General features: G+C 39.7%; 1 protein-coding gene across 2 annotated transcripts in view; it reads left to right on the top strand.

The window, feature by feature from the left end:
* Nucleotides 1–11,277, top strand: part of lhfpl4a (LHFPL tetraspan subfamily member 4a) — a 428,890-nt gene extending 417,613 nt beyond the window's left edge. For both annotated transcript variants that reach the window (XM_039771101.1, XM_039771100.1), the window contains one exon: nt 8,214–11,277. In XM_039771101.1, the coding sequence (XP_039627035.1) occupies nt 8,214–8,218 (5 nt within the window). In that variant the 3' untranslated portion in view covers nt 8,219–11,277. The remainder of the gene's footprint in view (nt 1–8,213) is intronic.
* Nucleotides 11,278–19,364: the final 8,087 nt, after the last annotated feature.

The following is a 19,364-nucleotide window of genomic DNA, read 5'->3' as shown; positions in this document are numbered from 1 at the left end:
TGTGGATGAACGGAGGCCATTGAGGGTGAACGGGGCCGCGTGGGGTAGCATTGTAGTGTGCATTGAATGGGAGGGATTCACTACCCGCCTTTGGCCGCAACGTGTTCGTTCTCGGTGGGCGGACGCTGTAGGCACCATACTGTAGTGCAGGTGACTGTGAGGTGGGCTGGTGATGAACCGCCCGTCAATGCCCCCATTCATTCTCAATAGCAAGCCTGCTTGTACTGTTACACACATAGCAGGAAGTTGTCCCTTGTCCGTACATCAGACATGTTGACGATGGGTGCCTTCCTGCTGTGATAGCGTGTACAGTGCTGTGCAGAAGAGCTCATCTTAACCTTTTGTCTTCACACTTCAAGAATGTCTCTGAAACACAAATCTGAGGCAAGTGCTGGTGATAAAGTAAAGAAGAGAATAACCATTACCATTGAAAATAAAGTAGAAATAATAAAAAGGTCAGAGAGAGATGAAACTCCATCATTCATTGGCAGAGCTCTTGGTTATAGTCGATCAACAATAGCATTTATTACAGTTATGTATCTGTTCTGACTTACATACAAATTCAACTTAAGTACAAACCTACAGTCTCTATCTATATTTAGTATTTTTTTTATTTAAGTTATCCTTGGCCTTTAATTTAAAAGTTTTACTTGTAGAATAGGGTTTGGTGCCCAAGAAATCAACTTTTGACATTTGTTTTTTGCTTTAGATTATTTTTCCTGATGTTAAATAATTGTAAAATGAACTCATGATGCCATTTTGTTTTCCCTTGTGTCCTGCCAATTTTGTGGAATTTTTGTTGATGGTTGGTAAGTTGTTGTTTGGTAAACTCAACTGGAATTGTATGGCATGTGACATCAGCGGGTCAAAGTTATAAGGGTCAGCATTGTATGCTTTCTGATCAAATAGCAGATATAATTTGAAAACACTTGTCCATATTTTTATTCTTTATTTGTTTTTTTGATTTACAGTTCTCTACATCTGACTAATAATTTCGATTTGGGGTTGGGGTTAGACATCCATCCATCCATTATCCAACCGCTATATCCTAACTACAAGGTCATGGGGGTCTGCTGGAGCCAATCCCAGCCAATACAGGGCGCAAGGCAGGAAACAAACCCTGGGCAGGGTGCCAGCCCACCACAGGGCACACACACACACCAAGCACACATTAGGGACTATTTAGGATCGCCAATGCACCTAACCTGCATGTCTTTGGACTGTGAGAGGAAACCCATGCAGACACGGGGAGAACATGCAAACTCCACGCTTGGAGGACCCAGGAAGTGAACCCGGGTCTCCTATCTGTGAGGCAACAGTGGCCATGCCACGAGTTAGACATTACAGTTTATTGTTTTTTTTATTGTCCAACTTAGCCTGGCTTTTTGAGTCCACTCATGACAAAAACAGCACTTTCTAACCAGGATGTCTTGTACTATAACAGGTGGAGTTGGCAATATTGTTTCACTGTGATAAGATTTATAAGCTTGAAGAACCATCTGTGGACTGCTTCAAGTGTCTGTTGTGATTAGGCAACAATATCAAAGTAAAAAGGGAGAAAGGCCTCCAAAAAGACCTACAAAGCAGGCCAGAATCTTCACTAGCCTGCCTAGAGAGATAGGCCTCATCCCAGGCTGCCTGACCATAAACTCAGCAGCCTGCACATACCCACAATGCAGCTTGGCCTTCAAACTTCAAAACCACAACTTTGAATTTTTCAGAAATACAAAAATGCCTTCCAAGGAAAAATAAAAATTGTAAAACCTTTGGCTTGGAGGGACAATTAGAAATAATTTGAATAAAATAAGTAGAAGAAGAAGTTTACGACATTCTACTTTGTCATCTACTCTTTGTCTTTTATTTCCGGCCTCGGCCGTGGTTAAATCTCTTGGCACTAAGTCTCATCTCGCGGGACATGAAAGTGTCTCTCTTCAAAAGATCATGTCTCGACGGAGGATAAAAAGTCTTGTCTCCCAATATTTTTTTATATAATAGAGAGATAATAATAATAATAACTATACTACTCATCTAAGATGGATTGAAATCTAAGTGATCAATCTAAACCGCAGTGTTAATGTTTGCAGTGCATAGTGCAATGCATATGCAACTGTTATATGTCATTTGATACGCGATTCGTTAAAGCAGTTTTAATCTTTGTGATACTCCAACTGTTGAAATGGCAGATGCAATGCATTTTATTGCTAAAATGTTTGAAATGCACCATCATTTGGAATGACAGAGGCATAACAACTGGATGAACACAAAGACACATATCCTTTTATTGGGAGGGATAAACCCAAACTTTCCATTATTCCCACTTGTAACGGCCGACCCCTTACCCAACCGGCAGCTACATCTCCAAGACCTGTGGCCTGGATAAATTACTGAGATTGAATCTTATATATCAAGCCGTACCTCTAACAAATATAATTTTCCCCACAATCGACGGATTATATAGGCACACAAAAGCAGATATGTAAAATTACGTAATTATATTAAATGAAATAATAACAAAAAATACAACTTTCACACGTAAAAAAATATATATGTATATCCCTCCACCAAAGCAACAACGTGACACCACCATATATTTACACAACAGACCCTCCCTTGCCGCTGTAACATATAACAAACAACAACGAATAACAATAATGAATGAACTATGGAATGAATGATCGTGAACTTGAGTCCGAGTATAAAACTGTCCTGAATATGGATGACTGTTCAACAGATAGGTGATGTGTTTGAATTTCCCGGAAACAAAAATGGAGCTACCTCACCGTGAATCCTCGGCGTATGGTGGACAATGTAATTCAACCCCGGGGTCTCTGGCGATTGAATTGAAGCAAGTCTGGCAAAATGAAAAACAAACTGGTATCAAAAGCGCGATGTGGAAAACAGCAGGTACTGGTGGTTCGTGGTAATGAATTGTGACCTCCGTCTTTCTCCTCTCCTCTCTCGTTTCCTGTTCCCTCCTGATTGTTTAGATAGTTAAGAGCCAGATGTAACTGATTGTGATTGAAAACAGGTGCTTTCCATCATCCGTCCCCCCTGTATTTACGGGGACGACATTCACTGACGCACACATAAACAGCAAATGGGACGATGGAAACAAAACACACTTAGCACTAACATTAACAACACTATTACTATGTAGCCCCACTACACACTGATAACCCATTTCAAATCCAAAGATTACAGTTTGCTATAAAATTATGTTTTCCGATGACCATCAATAAAAGGCAAGGTCAGTCACTAAGAATTGTGGGAATTCATCCACAGGAATGTTTTACTCATGAACAATTGTATGTAACATATTTAATTGGTTCAATTCATTGGTTAAAAAAAATAAACTACAAATATTATACACATAAACGTACTTCACAGTACTTTTGATATATCTGAGCAACAGACAGCACTGTAACCGAGGCCCATTTTCTTAGAAAATTTCCCAAGCTGGGTAACATAGCTAGTAATATATAAACAAAATATATAACAAAATTAGGAAAAACATATGGAAAAAATAATTAAAGAACACTAAAAACAACAATAAAAAAAACAAGGAACATGCTAACAGTGTCCAACTCACACTCCAGTCTGTAGGATTTGTTCTAAAGATTTTCAGAATGGGAACAATGAGGGAGAGCGCATAATCTGCATAAGACACTGAAGACATTGAACGAAGGGGACTGTGGTGCAGAACGACTCAGGGAGCCATTAGTCAGTAGCCTGCTCTACATCTAAAACCTATTGGGGCAAGCACACATCTTTAGTGCTGATTCTTGCATAAGATTTCTGTCCTGTCAGTGTTCACTCGGCTGATGCTTTGTGATGGTATTCGCTACGTCAGACGCTCTATCGAGTTCAGATTGCTTGAGTGGTTTCAGTTCTACAGCGGAGAGGCAGGGTATTTGTTGGCCTCAGCATGACACATATGCCGCTTGTATGCATGCTGCCCCGCTGTAGACAGATTTGTTAATTAGTCCTCAAGACAGGTTTCCAGCATGCTCCAGCTGGCATGCACAGCATTTTCGGCCTTGGCATTGTCCCCACATATGCAGATTATCAATGTGCACTTAATATTTTTGATTTAAAGTAAGAGATATCTTTTAGGTGTCTCCTTTCTTTAAACCTACAGACCATTACTACTTACCATTACACATTTTTGAAAAGGGGTCATATAATCATATAAAATAAAAACATATTTATATGCATGCCACAAGACAGACATGTCCACAGACTACCATGTAGGATGAATCTACTGGTCAGACCCAGGAGAGTGAGCTGATAATAATCCAAAAGAAACTCATTTTTGTAATACAAAAAGAGGCCTTTTTTGCATGCACTGTGTGAACTATACTGGGAAAAACCCAAACTGTCATATCTGCCAAAGGCCTGAAATACCCGCTACATGAAAATAACAGTACCCAGGTCAAGTTTCACTACACGTATTTCCTTTAGTTTCATAAAATTCAGTGAAGGGTTGTCGAAAGCTGAAATCTCTCTCAGGACATCGGGCGTAATGCTGGAACCAGGTTTTGTTGGAGCAGCAGTCCATCACGTTATTTATGAAATAGGTTTCAAAAGTTCTGATTCCATATGTTTTACCTGTTCACACTTCTCTAAAAAGATCAGATCTATGTAACATAGCAGTGAAAAAATAAGAATTGAACTGCAAAGTGAACATACGACAGAGGTGAGCAGCTAATAATATGTAATGTCTCAGTCTCATCTTGGCGCTTGTTCCAATGGTTTCAGAAGTAACACCGATTAGACAAGAGATGCAAGATGGAGAGCTGGTACTACAGAGAAGAAGGCCCAAAAATGCCACAGCAGCAATTGTCCATCGGCCAGCGTCTACATGCTCCAGATCCACTCTCCTTCTGCTGTCACCCTCAGAAGATCACAAAGCCGGACTTGTCTGCCCAGGCACTATTAAGACTGTTTGCTTTCTCAAGGAAAAGGGATCGCAGAGGTACAACAACAACAACATTTATTTCTATAGCACGTTTTCATACAAATGATGTAGCGCAAAGTGCTTTACAAGATGAAGTAAGAAAAAAAATATAAAAATATTAGGGAAACTAATTAACATAGAATAAAGTAAGGATCTATGGCCAGGGAGGACAGAAAAAAACCTCCAGGGGCTGGAGAAAAAAAAAAACAAAATCTGCAGGGGTTCCGAGGCCACGAGACATTCTAGGCATTCTACCTGACATAAATGATCTCAATCAGTCCTCAGTTTTCAGGCTTCACGTGAAAGAATTAGACGACCTCTGGCCTTCAAACCATCAATGTAGGGACTGTACGGTGCTTTGATCAGGTGGTGGTGCCACAGATTGCCACCACAGAAAACCGAAAACAGAACAGCAAAGAAAGTAGGGGTTAGTATGGGTTTCAGCAGCAGCCAGAAGACAAAGCATTTAAAGAATGAATGAGGACCGCAAGTTGGAGCAGTCACCTGGGCATTCTGGCAATAAGTGCTCCCTAACAGTATGGCACCAACTACTTGGAATGCGTCAGTGTTGTATACTTCCATCTTTTTTGGGTTGAACAACAGATACGTTCACACTGCAGAGCAGAACCGCTAATGCAGTGTGGTGTCTCATGTGCATTTATTTTGTTTAAAATTGTCCAAAATGTTTCCAGGGCAAGAGCCAAATGTTGCAATCAAGCTCCAGCTTCACTGGGCCACATGTTCTAGGTGTGCACCAAATTAACATTATTTTGGATAAATATCTTGGTATGCCCATCAGACAGCCTTGGTGTCTCAATCCCTCCGAACCCATTAGCAGCTGTACTTGGTGGACTCCCAGATGGGCCTAAAGCGGAGAAGGACAAACAAACTGTAATTGCCTTTACTACACTAATGGCACATAGACTTATCTTGTTCAAGTGGATGAGTCCCACCCCACCACTCCTAAGTCAGTTGGTAACTGATGTTATATACTATTTGAAATGGTTCGGTGGCTACTGGGCGACAGTGAACTCGGCAAAAAGACAAGTTGGCGAAAGACAATTCGGCAAAGAAACAACATGGCGAAATACAACTCGGCGACATCCTTTACCAGTTAGGTAATAGTTAGGTTCAAAGAGATTCTTTAATTATATTTAAATGACAACATGATTTAAAATGTTGAAAATAAATTTAGATAATTGACGAACAAACTTTATTCTGCAGATGGAACAAACTCTATCTTACATTATCTTCTGCAACCAAAATTGCAAATCCTTTATATAAATTGTATTGATTGTAATTGTATGATAAAGTTATTTAGAATACAAAAGATGACCTGCAAGTACGGCTTAAGGAATATCTTTACTCTCAACATATTGGGACTCTCATAAAGCAGGTGATTCTGTGGATTTTCCGGCACCCTACGTTGTCATTTAAATATCATTAAAAAATCTCTTTGAACCTAAATATTACCTAACTGGTAAAGGATGTCGCCGAGTTGTCTTTCGCCGAATTGTCTTTTCGCCAAGTTGTCTGTTGCCCAGTTTCTCCTGAACAATTTGAAATTGGAAAAAATCGAATTCTCACTTAGAGGATCTGTTCAAAACTTTTTTTTTATAATATGTCAGGATCTAATCAATAACATTTTAGAATAAGCTTCCATTTTGGGGAAATTGATACTGTACCCTTCGTTTCTTGCTCCTTTTACAGAGTAGTGTTGGTTGCTGGCTCCTCTCTCTTTCTCTTGGGTGCGGGTCGAATTTTGTTTTGCTTTGATTTGTTAAATTTGACTTGACTGTAATGGAATGTTCTCTGTTTCTAATTAAAATCAATAAAAATATATAAAAACAATACAGTGTTGTGTCTGTGCGTCTTTTCATCTCAATGCTCAATACAATAGGGGTTGGCAATGTCTGTCCTGGAGGACTGAAGGTTTTCATTCCATCCCCATTTGCTTAATTAGAAACCAATCCTTGCCAATCTCAAACCTTATTTAAATTTACAGCTCGTTAGTCTATAATGTTAGGTTCTTATATCGTAGATTTTCTCCAAATGATTTGAAGCCTAAAATGGATCATCTTCAGTCTGTTGCATTTTTCTATTAAGTGTTTTGTTAAATCTAGCAGTGCATGATGAACACACATGGATCTAAATAGTAAAAAAAGAATGGAGAACTGCTGGCTGCTTTGTCATTTACATCTTATTGCTAATCAGGAGCCATTAAAAAACTGAATGCAGCAGTTTAAGATTGAAATAAGAAATTAAGGGTGGGGAACCTTAACAAACGAGACCACTAAAATGAAGCATCAAAATGTCACTTGAGCAGTAAGTGCTTCTTCATCAGCAATAATCGACTCCTCATTAAGTAACTGGGTTGGAGCAAAAACCTGCAGCCACTGAGGCTCTCCAGAACCGACATTGTCCACCCCTGGTATAGCTGAAGCACACTGATTCCTAACATATGAATCCAATATGCTTTGGACTATGCCCAGCAGTTTATCCCGGCCAAGTCCCCCAAGCCGCCAGATGGAGCCCTCCCTGCAATGTGGAGATGCCCCGAATTCCAGCAGGGCATCATGGACTTTGGAGTTGTAGTGCACAGCCCTGATGGATAACGTCGGGCTGCCAGGGGACGCTGCAGGGAGACACAGAGACATTGGCTTTTCCTACAGCCCGGAAGTATTTGCCGGTCATGAGGACGGAAGGAATAAAATGCTTCCGGGTTGACAAAGAAAGAAGAGTTTTGATTTGACCCGGAAATGTTAGGAAGTCACATGGACTGCAGGTCAAGGAGCACTTCCGGGTCGTGGACTATAAAAAGGACAATGAAACACCAGAGCATTGAGCTGAGCTGGGTGGAAGGGTGGCAACGCGTCTGGGAGTCGGAGGATTGTATTATTGAGTATTGTATTGGTTTATTGAGAATTGTGGAGAGGAGCGTGCTTTGTGCACTTTATTGTCCTAATAAATCAAGTAGTTGGACTTTTACCTGGTGTCTGACGAGTGGTCTGAAGGTTCAAGGGGTCAAGAAGGCCCCTATCGGTCACAATGCCAAATCTGAGAAGTTCTCGACTGATGACAATAAAAGTCACCTAATCAATGCACTCTGTAAGCCAAGGTTACTCTAATGAGCGCTTTCTATCCCTCAGTCTTCTAACTTTACATCTGTTGTTTTCTGTGCCCATAAAAACACCTCAGTTACTGTCTACTTCCCAACTGCTCGACTTATTTCCCTTCTTTCTTTTCTCTTTCCTAGATTGAAGTCCGGGACTGCAGACAAGCAAGGTGTGGAGTCCGTCAGTTTCGCTGAGGAGAAGACCCTCGGCGCTCTCAATTTGCACTTTCTACTCATCCATCGTTCCCTCTACTACGGTTTCCCCTCTCCAGGATAGTACGCCAGCTTGTTCAGGACTTGGAATTCATAAATACAGCACAGTTTGTAAAATACGTGAAGATGAAAAAAAAAAAAACAACAAAAGATCACTTGTACAAATGGTCACTTCAGCTTTACTACTAAAAAAAAAAAAAAAGAGAAAAAACAAAAACATAAAGAAAAACAACACCTCTGGGAAAAAATGCTTCCACGCAGCGGAGTTTTCTTTATTTTCTTTTCCTGTTTCAATTTCCAGCTATAAAAGTGAAATAATAAACAATGTGTAAATAGTTAAATAAAAGATTTGGTGTTAAACATTTTGGAAGACAGTTCACCAGCACTCAGGTGCAACTTGAAAAAGACGAAGCGGACGAAAACTGAAAGAAATCCTCGTTTTTTGTTTTTCTTTTTGTACAGCACAGTGTGATTTCTCGGACTCTTCTTTTATCGTTGAAGAAACTGAATCATACCATTTTATTTCATATTTCTATGTGTTGATAGCCCCGAGAAGTGGTACTAAAGATATAAAAGAATGAACTGTAATATTAATAGCAGGGTCATTCATATACATGCTGTATACATAAGTAACCATGTAGTGCCCTCTAGACAGACGTCCATTGAGGCCATAAAGGTCAGCGTCATGTTGCTAAAACGCTTGGTTTTAGGATCGTCAACAGGAGAAGGGTAATGACCTTTTTTTTCATAAATCCCACTTTAACATCGCCTAGGTGTCCAAAGCATGTACTTTACTAGAAACCAGCTAACAGCCTGCTCTGCTTTAACACTATATGCATTTTAATCAATCACAAGAGTTCTGTTTGGTTTGATTTAGTTGTGAATTGTAAAGGTGGATTAAACACGGAATTTATTAACAAAGGATTGTTCTTTTTAAAAGGTGCTTTGGCCTTCTATTCGAGACGATGCATTAGTTACAGATCATGATTTGTGTGGGTGTGTGTGTGTGTGTTTGTCTGTTGTCTCCTTCTTCAAACAATCATCACCCTGAAGAGCATGAGACTAGAAACGCCTGGGACGTGTGCATCACATTGCAGATGAACATGCAGTACAACATCTGTGTGTTTACGCACAGCAGGCATCGGACACATCATATATTTACTGTATTTATATCCATTAGAGACGGTCTGTATATATCTGTATACATTACATATGTGGGGGTGTGTGTGTGTGTTTGTTCAGATTCATACAGTTAAGAAAAAATAAGCAACACTCATGTATTTATATTATAAACCTGAATGCTCAAACATACAGGCAGCGCGTAAAGTCGGAGGCATTCATAAACAAACGAAAAAGAAAATCTATTTTTTAAATTTGTATTTAGTCCAACTGTTTCCACTCGATTCTGTTTCTGCTGCGTACCCATGAAGAGTAAATGCGCCATATTGTACGTAACAATGGGTAATCCGTAAGAACTCATTCACTACTGAACGAGACGTCCTCAAAGGTTTTATATTTTAAAAATGCCATGCCTTTTAATGGCACACTATGCAGGGTCTTTATTAGCATCTTACCTGCACTCTGTTGAAGATCTAAGTAGAGTTTAGGACTCTTTCGTACCCTCGGTTTGCACCCCGTCCACTAAAGCAGTACACGTTTCTCTTGTTTCCTTTGCTTTGAGATATAAACGAGATGTTCAATGAGATGTGTGGAGAACTTTTCTTATCAGCCACTCTCACCTACATGAAGAAAACTTGCTTTATAGTTTTACCATACAGTGTGTAACAGTGTATATATCTATATATATATACCTGCTCTATTACCTGTAAATAACTTAATAATTCAAATAACGAGTCATGATTGATTTTATCAAAACAAAAAAAAAATAACCTAATCATATCAAAATTTGTTACTTTCCTTTGTGGATGATGAGATTTAAAATGATTAAAAAGTGAAGTAATCTTTTCATTAAGTGGTAAAGAAAATGGATATAAAATAGAACAAGCATTAATAAAAAATAATGTTTTCTTTTTACAAAAAGTCATCAATTGTGTCAATATTTCTTGTTATTATGGCCCCATGTCCTAAACTTGTCTGAATGTTTAGTTGCCACGAGAAAGGAATCAGTCTAAAAATATTACAGACCTGATGGACTTACTATCTATGGTACATAAACACACAAAATTAAACTGGATTTAGATCAAATGAACACATCAGCCGAACAGAATTCTTTTTCGATATGTGTAGAAGTTCTCCTGCTTTTCAAGAAACGTGCCTTCAAAAGAAGACGTTTTTGGCTCGGGAGGCACGCAGTTTTTGAGCCGATCGTTCGACTCCCAGCCACCAAGCAGACCAACGACTTCTTAAGGATTCTTGGAGGTGTCCCATGGTCAGGCTCGTGTTCTTGCTGTGTTAAGGTTAAGAGCATATAGAGAGCATCAGAAAGCTCACTATGTGAAATTAACCTGCACTGGTGATTGCCTGTATTTCACATAAAAATAACTAAACATTACTGAAAAGTGGGCTTCTTAAATGGCCATGAAATGAGAAGAGCTCACCCGACCAGCAGTTAATGCCATTCCAGTATGAAGAGTCAAACATCACGTTTTACGCCAGCTCCATGCTTTATTCGGTATTATAAAAATTTGACATGCCCTTGTGTGGATTAATTAAAACAAGAAAGGAGCATCCATGATTATCTGAGCTTCATAGACTGATCTTGTCAATGAGCAGGTGAATGCTGCCAGCAGGTCTGTCACAGTAACAATAACATATTGTTCTCTCCTCATCTCTCCATAATGAATGACCACTGCTCACTCAAACTCATATCCATGATGGACTCTTTCTAAGGATCAACCTACAGATAGAAGAAGAGTATCTCACACCCATACCGTCTCCTTTTTAATCAGGAGGCAATGGGGGATCTCAAACTCCAGTCCTGGAAGGCCCCAGAGGCTGCAGGTTTTCATTCGAACCCTTTTCTTAATTAGTGACCTGTCTTTGCTGCTGGTTAACTTCTTTTTAATTAAGATTCGTTCCCCGGAATTTCTTCATTGTTCCTCTCTTAAAACAGAAATGAAATGTGAAGTGAGTGAGCCAACAGAAGACCAACTAAGTCAGGGTCTCAAACTCCAACCAGTTGCTGAATTAGTTGTTAATTCAACCCGTTCTTTAATTCCATGGCTTGTTGCTACTCTCATTGTGCAATAGCAGACATTATCAAAATTGTTGATTTTTTCTTTACTTTTCTGAGAGCTCTGTTAAAATGTTTTGTGGACCTGAGCAGATCAACATTCCTGAGACCTTCATCTTTCTTTATGTTCAGATATTGTGTGATGGACACCAGTTGTTTTGGCTGATTTTGTATCTCATTATTGTTTGGCTGCTAATTAAATTAATTAATTAGCAAATTCCTGTCCATCATAAATAATCCACTGCATCTACTGAACAGTGTCATCTCCAGACAGAGGAGTAGCTTCAGTGACAGACTTTTGTCACCGTCCTGCTCAACTGACAGACTGAGGAGATCGTTCCTCCTCCACACTATGCGACTCTTCAATTCCACCCGGGGGAGTAAATGTTAACATTAATTTTATTTAAATTTTTTTCATTTTTATTACTATTTAATTTAATATTGTTTCTTTGTATCAGTATACTGCTGCTGGATTATTATGTGAATTTCCCCTTGGGATTAATAAAGTATCTATCTATCTATCTATCTATCTATCTGTCTATCTATCTATCTATCTATCTGTCATATAGTGTCTCACATATCTATCTATCTATCTATCTATCTGTCATATAGTGCCTTTCATATCTATCTATCTATCTATCTATCTAAAGAAAAAGAAACAATTGAGGGGTCTGAGTCAGGGGTGGGCAAAGTCATTCCTGGAGGGCCGCAGTGGCTGCAGGTTTTTGTTCCAACCCAGTTGCTTAATAAGAAGCATTCATTGATCAGGTAACTCTTCTGCTTCATTTTAGTTGCCTCGCTCATTAGGATTTTTAACCCTTATTGCTTATTTTAGTCTTAAGCAGCTGTTCTCTTGGTTTTTAATGGATTTTTATTAGCAATAAGATTCAAATGACAAAATAAAGCAGCATTTCTTCATTTTGCTTGTTTCCATTTACACCTGTGTGTACTTATTGTGCACTCTTTGGTTTAATTAAATACTTGGGAGGAAAGTGAAGAGAAAAAAGTGAAAGATTGAGTATTATTCATACCATTTTAGACCTCATATAATTTCGATGATATCATTAGAAAGTAATTATAAAATCTAGGATATGAGAATGGCCTGATATGGCAGAGTTAAAGCACTAACAAGCCATGAAATTGAATTATTGATGAGGATTGTTGTCTAATTAAGCAACTGGGTTGGAGCAAAAACCTGCAGCCACTGCGGCCCTCCAGGACTGACTTTGCCCACCCCTGGTCTGAGTCTTCAAGAGAAGGTCAATTATAATGAATTCAAAAGAAGTTAACTAGCAGCAAACACAGGTCACTAATTAAGAAAAGGGTTAGAATGAAAACCTGCAGCCTCTGCGGCCCACCATCCCTGCTCGAGACCACTGTGGCTTCAGGTTTTTGTTCCAAGTAAATTCATAATCAGTGACAACTGATAACACTGATCTCAATTAATTAGCTGGCACTTTTTTCTCTTCTCTAATTCTGCATTAAGAAAGCACAGCAGCATGAGTTTTACATCATAAGACATTTAGAAATATTTCCATTTTTGCTATAGATTTAAATGCTTAACTCTCTTTTGTTGCTTTCATTGTATTTTTCCCTTTCTCTGTGCAGTTTGCTCCCTTCATTGTATCTTATTAATGACAATTAAAAATAAGCCGAGCAAATGACACTGAATCATGAAAGGCTACAACTACTTCAGCGTCAGACCCACTAATTAGAAAACAATGGGTTAATGAAACAATTAGAACACCTGGAAAAGTAGAATGAACATAAAGATAAAAATATTGTTAAAAAGAAAAATAAATATGTTATTCCCATATAACTGCTTAGTACATTTTAATCTACTCTCTATATATGAAATCCTAAGCCTAAAAGTGCAACGATTTTATATCACGTTTTTTGTCACGCTTTAAATCGAGCTTATTTTAAAACCTACATATACTCAGAAAAAAAGAAACGTCCTCTGACTTTCAACTGTTTTTACTTTCAGTAAACTTAATGTGTAAATATTTGTATGAACACTAAAAGAGTCAACACCATAAGACATCAACGAAAAATGTTTCACAATGTGTCCCTGAATGAAGGGAGGCTCAAAATCAAAAGTACCAGTCAGTATCTGGTGTGGCCACCAGCTGCTTGAAGTACTGCAGTGCATCTCCTCCTCATGGACTGGACCAGATTTGTCAGTTCTTGCTGTGAGATGTTACCCCACTCTTCCACCAAGGCACCTGCAAGTTCCTGGACATTTCTGGGGGGAATGGCCCTAGCCCTCACCCTGCGATCCAACAGGTCCCAGACGTGCTCAATTCCTTCGACGATAAACACGAATCCGTCCATCACCCCTGGTGAGACAAAACCGTGACTCATCAGTGAAGAGAACTTTTTGCCACTCCTGTCTGGTCCAGCGAAGGTGGGTTTGTGCCCATAGGCGGCGTTGTTGCTGGTGATCTGGTAAGGACCTGCCTCACAACAGGCCTACAAGCCCTCAGTCCAGCCTCTCTCAGCCTATTGCGGACAGTCTGAGCACTGATGGAGGGATTGATTGTGTGTTCCTGGTGTGACTCGGGCAGTTGTTGTGGCCATCCTGTACCTGTCACGCAGGTGTGATATTCGGATGTACCGATCCTGTGCAGGTGTTGCTACACGTGGTCTTCCACTGCGAGGATGATCAGCTGTCCTTCCTGTCTCCCTGTAGCGCTGTCTTAGGCGTCTCACAGTGCGGACATGGCAATTTATTGCCCTAGCCACATCAGCAGTCCTCATGCCTCCCTGCAGCATGCCTAATGCACGTTCACGCAGATGAGCAGGGACCCTGGGCATCTTTCTTTGGGTGTTTTTCACAGTCGGTAGACAAGTCTCTTTAGTGTCCTGCGTTTTTAGAACTGTGACCTTAAATGCCTACTTTCTGTAAGCTGTTAAGGTCTTAACGACCATTCCACAGGTGCATGTTAATTAATTGATTATGGTTAATTGGACATGCATGGAAAACATTGTTTAAACCCTTTACAATGAAGAGCTGTAAAGTTATTTGGATTTTTAAAACATTATTGTTGAAATACACAGTCCTGGAAAAAGGACGTTTCTTTTTTTGCTGAGTATATATACAGTATGTTTGGTATCATTCTTTTCAGAATTTATTGAACTTTAATGTGATGTTAGATTTTCAGATTGTTATTCCATATTTAAATTATAAACTAAAATATCAAGAAAGTATTGCATCGAGCAAAGTGGACCTCATATTAACGGGAATACTCCAATTGGAAAGAGAGTAAATATTTTATTTTCATTTCATGATTTTTACTCCGTTAAATGATAATTGGGTGGCACGGTGGTGCAGTGGGTAGCGCTGCTGCCTTGCAGTTAGGAGACCTGAGTTCGCTTCCCGGGTCCTCCCTGCGTGGAGTTTGCATGTTCTCCCCGTTTCCTCCCACAGTCCTAAGACATGCATGTTAGGTGGATTGGCGATTCTAAATTGGTGTGTGTGCCCTGCGATGGGTTGGCACCATCCCCAGGATTGGTTCCTGCCTTGTGCCCTGGGATTGGCTCCAGTAGACCCCTGTGTTCAGATTCAGCGGGTTGGAAAATAGATGGATAAATAATAATTCATTTTTCTTTTACATATTTATAGAATTTTGTGATTTTGACTTCAATAAATAATAATTTTTCTTTTGTATATTTATAGATTTTACTAATATTCTGGCTGCAACTGGGGGTTGGGCGTCAAGTCCTGCTAGTATATACTTTTTTTTTTACCAAACTTTGTTTTCTAATTTCTATATTGTTCCCAAAATGCAGAATCTGAGCAATAACACATCACTTAACTAGCCCAGGAGTCCAATTAAAAACAGAAGCTGGCTGGAACAAAAACCCGCAGCCACAGTGGGGTCCCCAGGATCGACGTTGAGAGCCCCTGCTCTACACCTTGGCAATGACCCAAGATGTGACCTCAAAGTTAAACCTCATATAACTGCAAGAAAAAAAAAAATAAAACTGACAAAAGAGTTGATTGGACACGATTCGTCTTTGCAGACGTGACTCTGTTGACCGCCAGTAGCAGCGGTGATGCCCTACCTAAAGGCTCCTAGGTGGAAGGGGCGGGTCCAAGTCTCTGGGGCTGGAAGTGATGTCATGACTCCCCACGCCAACAATCTTGAGGTCTGAGGATGAAAGCACAAGAGAGTAAGTAAGTGACAGCGCCAACCTGTGGTTTTGGGTGGAATTACAAACAGAAGAGCCCTGAAGTTGTCTCCCACACACAAGTGTGCAACAATATATACATATATACAGTATGTGTGTAAATATCAGTTTTACTGATTCAATTATACATATGAATTTCTCAACATTGAATTTATACTGTATTTGAAATTTGAATAAAGCATTTCATTACATATTTAGACACAGAGTGCATAATATCCATCCATCCATTTTCTAACCCGCTGAATCCGAATACAGGGTCACGGGGGTCTACTGGAGCCAATCCCAGCCAACACAGGGCACAAGGCAGGAACCAATCCTGGGCAGGGTGCCAACCCACCGCAGAGTACATAATATATTCCCAATATTTATACTTTCATTTCCATCACATAGGTGTTCTTTTTGATTTGATTGAGGACATACAGTATATAGTCTTGGAAAGTTTATTGAAAATCCCCACCAGCTATTAGATCCAGCAGTCAGTCATCTTCAGTGTGGTCTCTGGATGATGGCATAATAGAATGAGAAAAAGAGAGAGAGAGAGATAGAAAGAGCCAACTTACGTCAGTCCCAGCTTATGGATCATTGGGGCGTTGTGGTGCAGGTTGACTCTCCTGATTCAGTGGCCAACCGTGTTAAGCCATAACTCAGTCCTCCAGCCCAATGCTCTTCCCAGAGCTAGCCGACTGTTGTTCTTGTCAGCATTTTCTCCAATTTCTAAGGATGTACAAATGTAGTTAGATAAAGAAGAAAGAAGGTGTGTACAAGGTCACAAAATGGTAAAGACAGGATCCACAATGTGATTGGGCCATAAATTACCTTCCAGAGTCCTAAAGCACTTAATCACAGTCTTCTTAGTAAAAGCGTGTGCTTGACACAGATTGAAGCTGGCTTTTTAATATAGCATCTGTAGCTCCAATATTATGATTTTATTCCTTGTGATGGGTGGCCACGACCATTACCTGCCTGGGATGCCAGCTAGATGCAAGAGTATCCATAGGGCACTACCTTCCTCGGGATGCTAGAGGGCAGCCCTCCTGGATTCCTGCAGGGCACGCTGGGAGTTGGAGATTGGTACAGCCCTGTTGGGTTCCATGGGGACTGCCAGGGGGAGCTGCAGAGCCCTACTTTGAACATCCATCACACCTGGGAGTGATTCCAGGTAAAGCTGATGAGCCATGTGGAGCACTTCCAGGAGCTGCATAAAAGGAGTCGCCTCACTCCATTCGGGGAGCCAGAGTCGGGAGGAGAAAAACAAAGCTTGTCAGACTGGGAGTGGGACTGTGTCTTGTATACTTTGGTGCTATACTGTGCTATGCTCTGAGGAGCGAAGGAAAAGGCACACACCCTAGGCTATCAAACCCTCCAGAACAGCCCACCATTATTAAAGGTCTCTTTTCCTGACACATAGCAAGGCAGAATTAACAACAAAATGTATAGAGGCACACCTTTCATCCACTTTGATATCTGCTTTCAATCAAGCTGTACACTTTGGGGTTAAATTGGAAAACCGACAGTGCCAGAACTATCAGTTCACCTTCTGCTGCTGCTCCCATCATTTACTGGTCAGAGGGCCTGTTGTCCAACAGCATGACCACTGGACTTTGCAGTGTACAAGAGAGGTTTAATTGTGTAATCACATAACTTTGAAAGTAGGCTGTGGTTTACTGCTTTTTTGCTGATTTGCTGTGATAATGGCTATGGGTTTGTGACTCCATGGGCTGGATATTTGTTAATGTTCCTTTCTTGTCACTCTGCCGCTGTTCATAAGTGCCAGTATGATCATTCTTCCAACTCTAATGAAACTACATGTAGTGTTTGCATGCCTTTCCATCAAACCGATTCCTTTGAGGCGTTAAACAAATTTAGCAAATAAAGGTGCCTAGAATTGTATTTGGGTTTGAGTTTCATTAATGGAGTGTTAATCATATGACATAAACTCTCAGGGAGGGCATCCACTTTTTATTAAATTTAGTGTTGCTTTGCTGCCACTGGCCTCATATTTCACTGGAGTGAATATTAATGTTTGAGGAGCAATAGCCAGCCATACACACTGCTGGGACAGCGTTCACAAGAAGGTTGTGGGTCTGTGAGTTTCAAATCTTTTCTTTGGCCAATTGCTGTGGTAGATTGTAAGGTAGAAAATGCCAAAGCAGGGCCTTGGGGAGAACAGGCTGTGAACTTTGACAGCTCATCAATAGAGAAGTGAATTCAGATTAATAAAGTCTGTCACGGAGAAAATGCTCACTGAATCTGATCAGATCTCTGTTGCAGGGTTTTATTTCTCACCCTGCAGTCTTCCTAATCTCATCAGTGGCAACTTAGTAAAAAACGTTAGAAGACGTCATATTAGGACTGCACTAGCCAGTTGCTGCATGGCACTGAAGAGAGTACACAAATAACTTAAATTAACTTCAGAAATGATGGATTAGTGTTTTATAAAAAATAAATACATGGCACAGAGAAGGCAAACCACTCCCAAAATGCTTAGCTGTTCACAAATAAAAACTCTCACCACCCTAAACTGTGGTAACATAGGTAAAAAAATGAAAATTTTGACTAATAAAATGTTATATTCGTAAGCAAATTCATAAGAAGACCAGAAGGACTCGCAGGAGTTCACTAAGTGTTTCCTTACGACATACTACTTATGGCTCTGTCCAGCCAGAACCCCTATACAGATGAAGATCATCTATAATGTTGTTATTACGGTACACCAACAGGCAACACCTTTAAATTACAGAATTGCCCAGTATTGTCCCAGTCACTCAGACACCACGCTGCTATGTTCTAATCCTCTTGCTGACTCAAAATGTACTACTCTGCTTCTCTGAATGTCAGTTGCAAAAAAAAACCAAAATGAATTAGTCTAAGAAATGTGGTGCAGTACTTTGGAATGTTGCACACTGTTGCTTGCTTGTATGACTAGTATCATTGGCCTTTTCATAATCCTACATCTACACGAAAAATGTGTATAACATTGATGTTGTTCATTCAACGTAAATTTTCTCTTTCAAGCAACTTCAGAGTAGTCATTTAGTGTTGTAGCTTGAAATATTTGGTTTGAGATCTCAATCAAAGTAAAAAAAAATGTTTGTACCAAAGTAAGTTATGGTGTACGGAATAAACATAAAAATCCTATTTCAGTTAACCTAATATTTTAGGTTGTTCGTGTGCTGTGTTTGAGGGGCCGTTTGTATATTTTTTCGGTCGAACTTTCCAGCATGCTGGCTTTCAAACTGCCATAAAAGAACACTTTCCCGAGTGGAGTGGATGTGGCTATACAGGTCTGGTCATTTTCAGCAGCAGACTTTTATAACGGAGGATTTCTGGTAAGTAACCCTGTTTCTCAACTGTTCATTTTAAGTATAAGAACTCGTAATAAAACATACTTTCAAGAAAGCTGTAGAAACGTTTAATAATTTTTTGTTGTATATTTAAGGTATACACTGCAAAATGCTTGTGTATTTGCACTAGATTTTTAAATAAATGTAAAAAGTACAGCATTGGAATGTGTTATGTTCATGATAGTTCTAATAGCATAAAAACAGGTTACGACCAATAAACCATTTTAATTTGTAACAACTTAAAATATACTGTAGATTTACTTCAGTATAAATCAAGTGAATTACACCCAATCACTCTAAATGATTTGCCTCTACTTAAAAATTGTGGGTTCAATAAGATAAAAAGAA

The sequence above is a fragment of the Polypterus senegalus genome, chromosome 12 (assembly GCF_016835505.1).
Source record: "Polypterus senegalus isolate Bchr_013 chromosome 12, ASM1683550v1, whole genome shotgun sequence".
In the NCBI taxonomy this organism is placed as follows: Eukaryota; Metazoa; Chordata; class Cladistia; order Polypteriformes; family Polypteridae; genus Polypterus; species Polypterus senegalus.
This window is presented reverse-complemented; position numbering and strand designations above follow the sequence as displayed.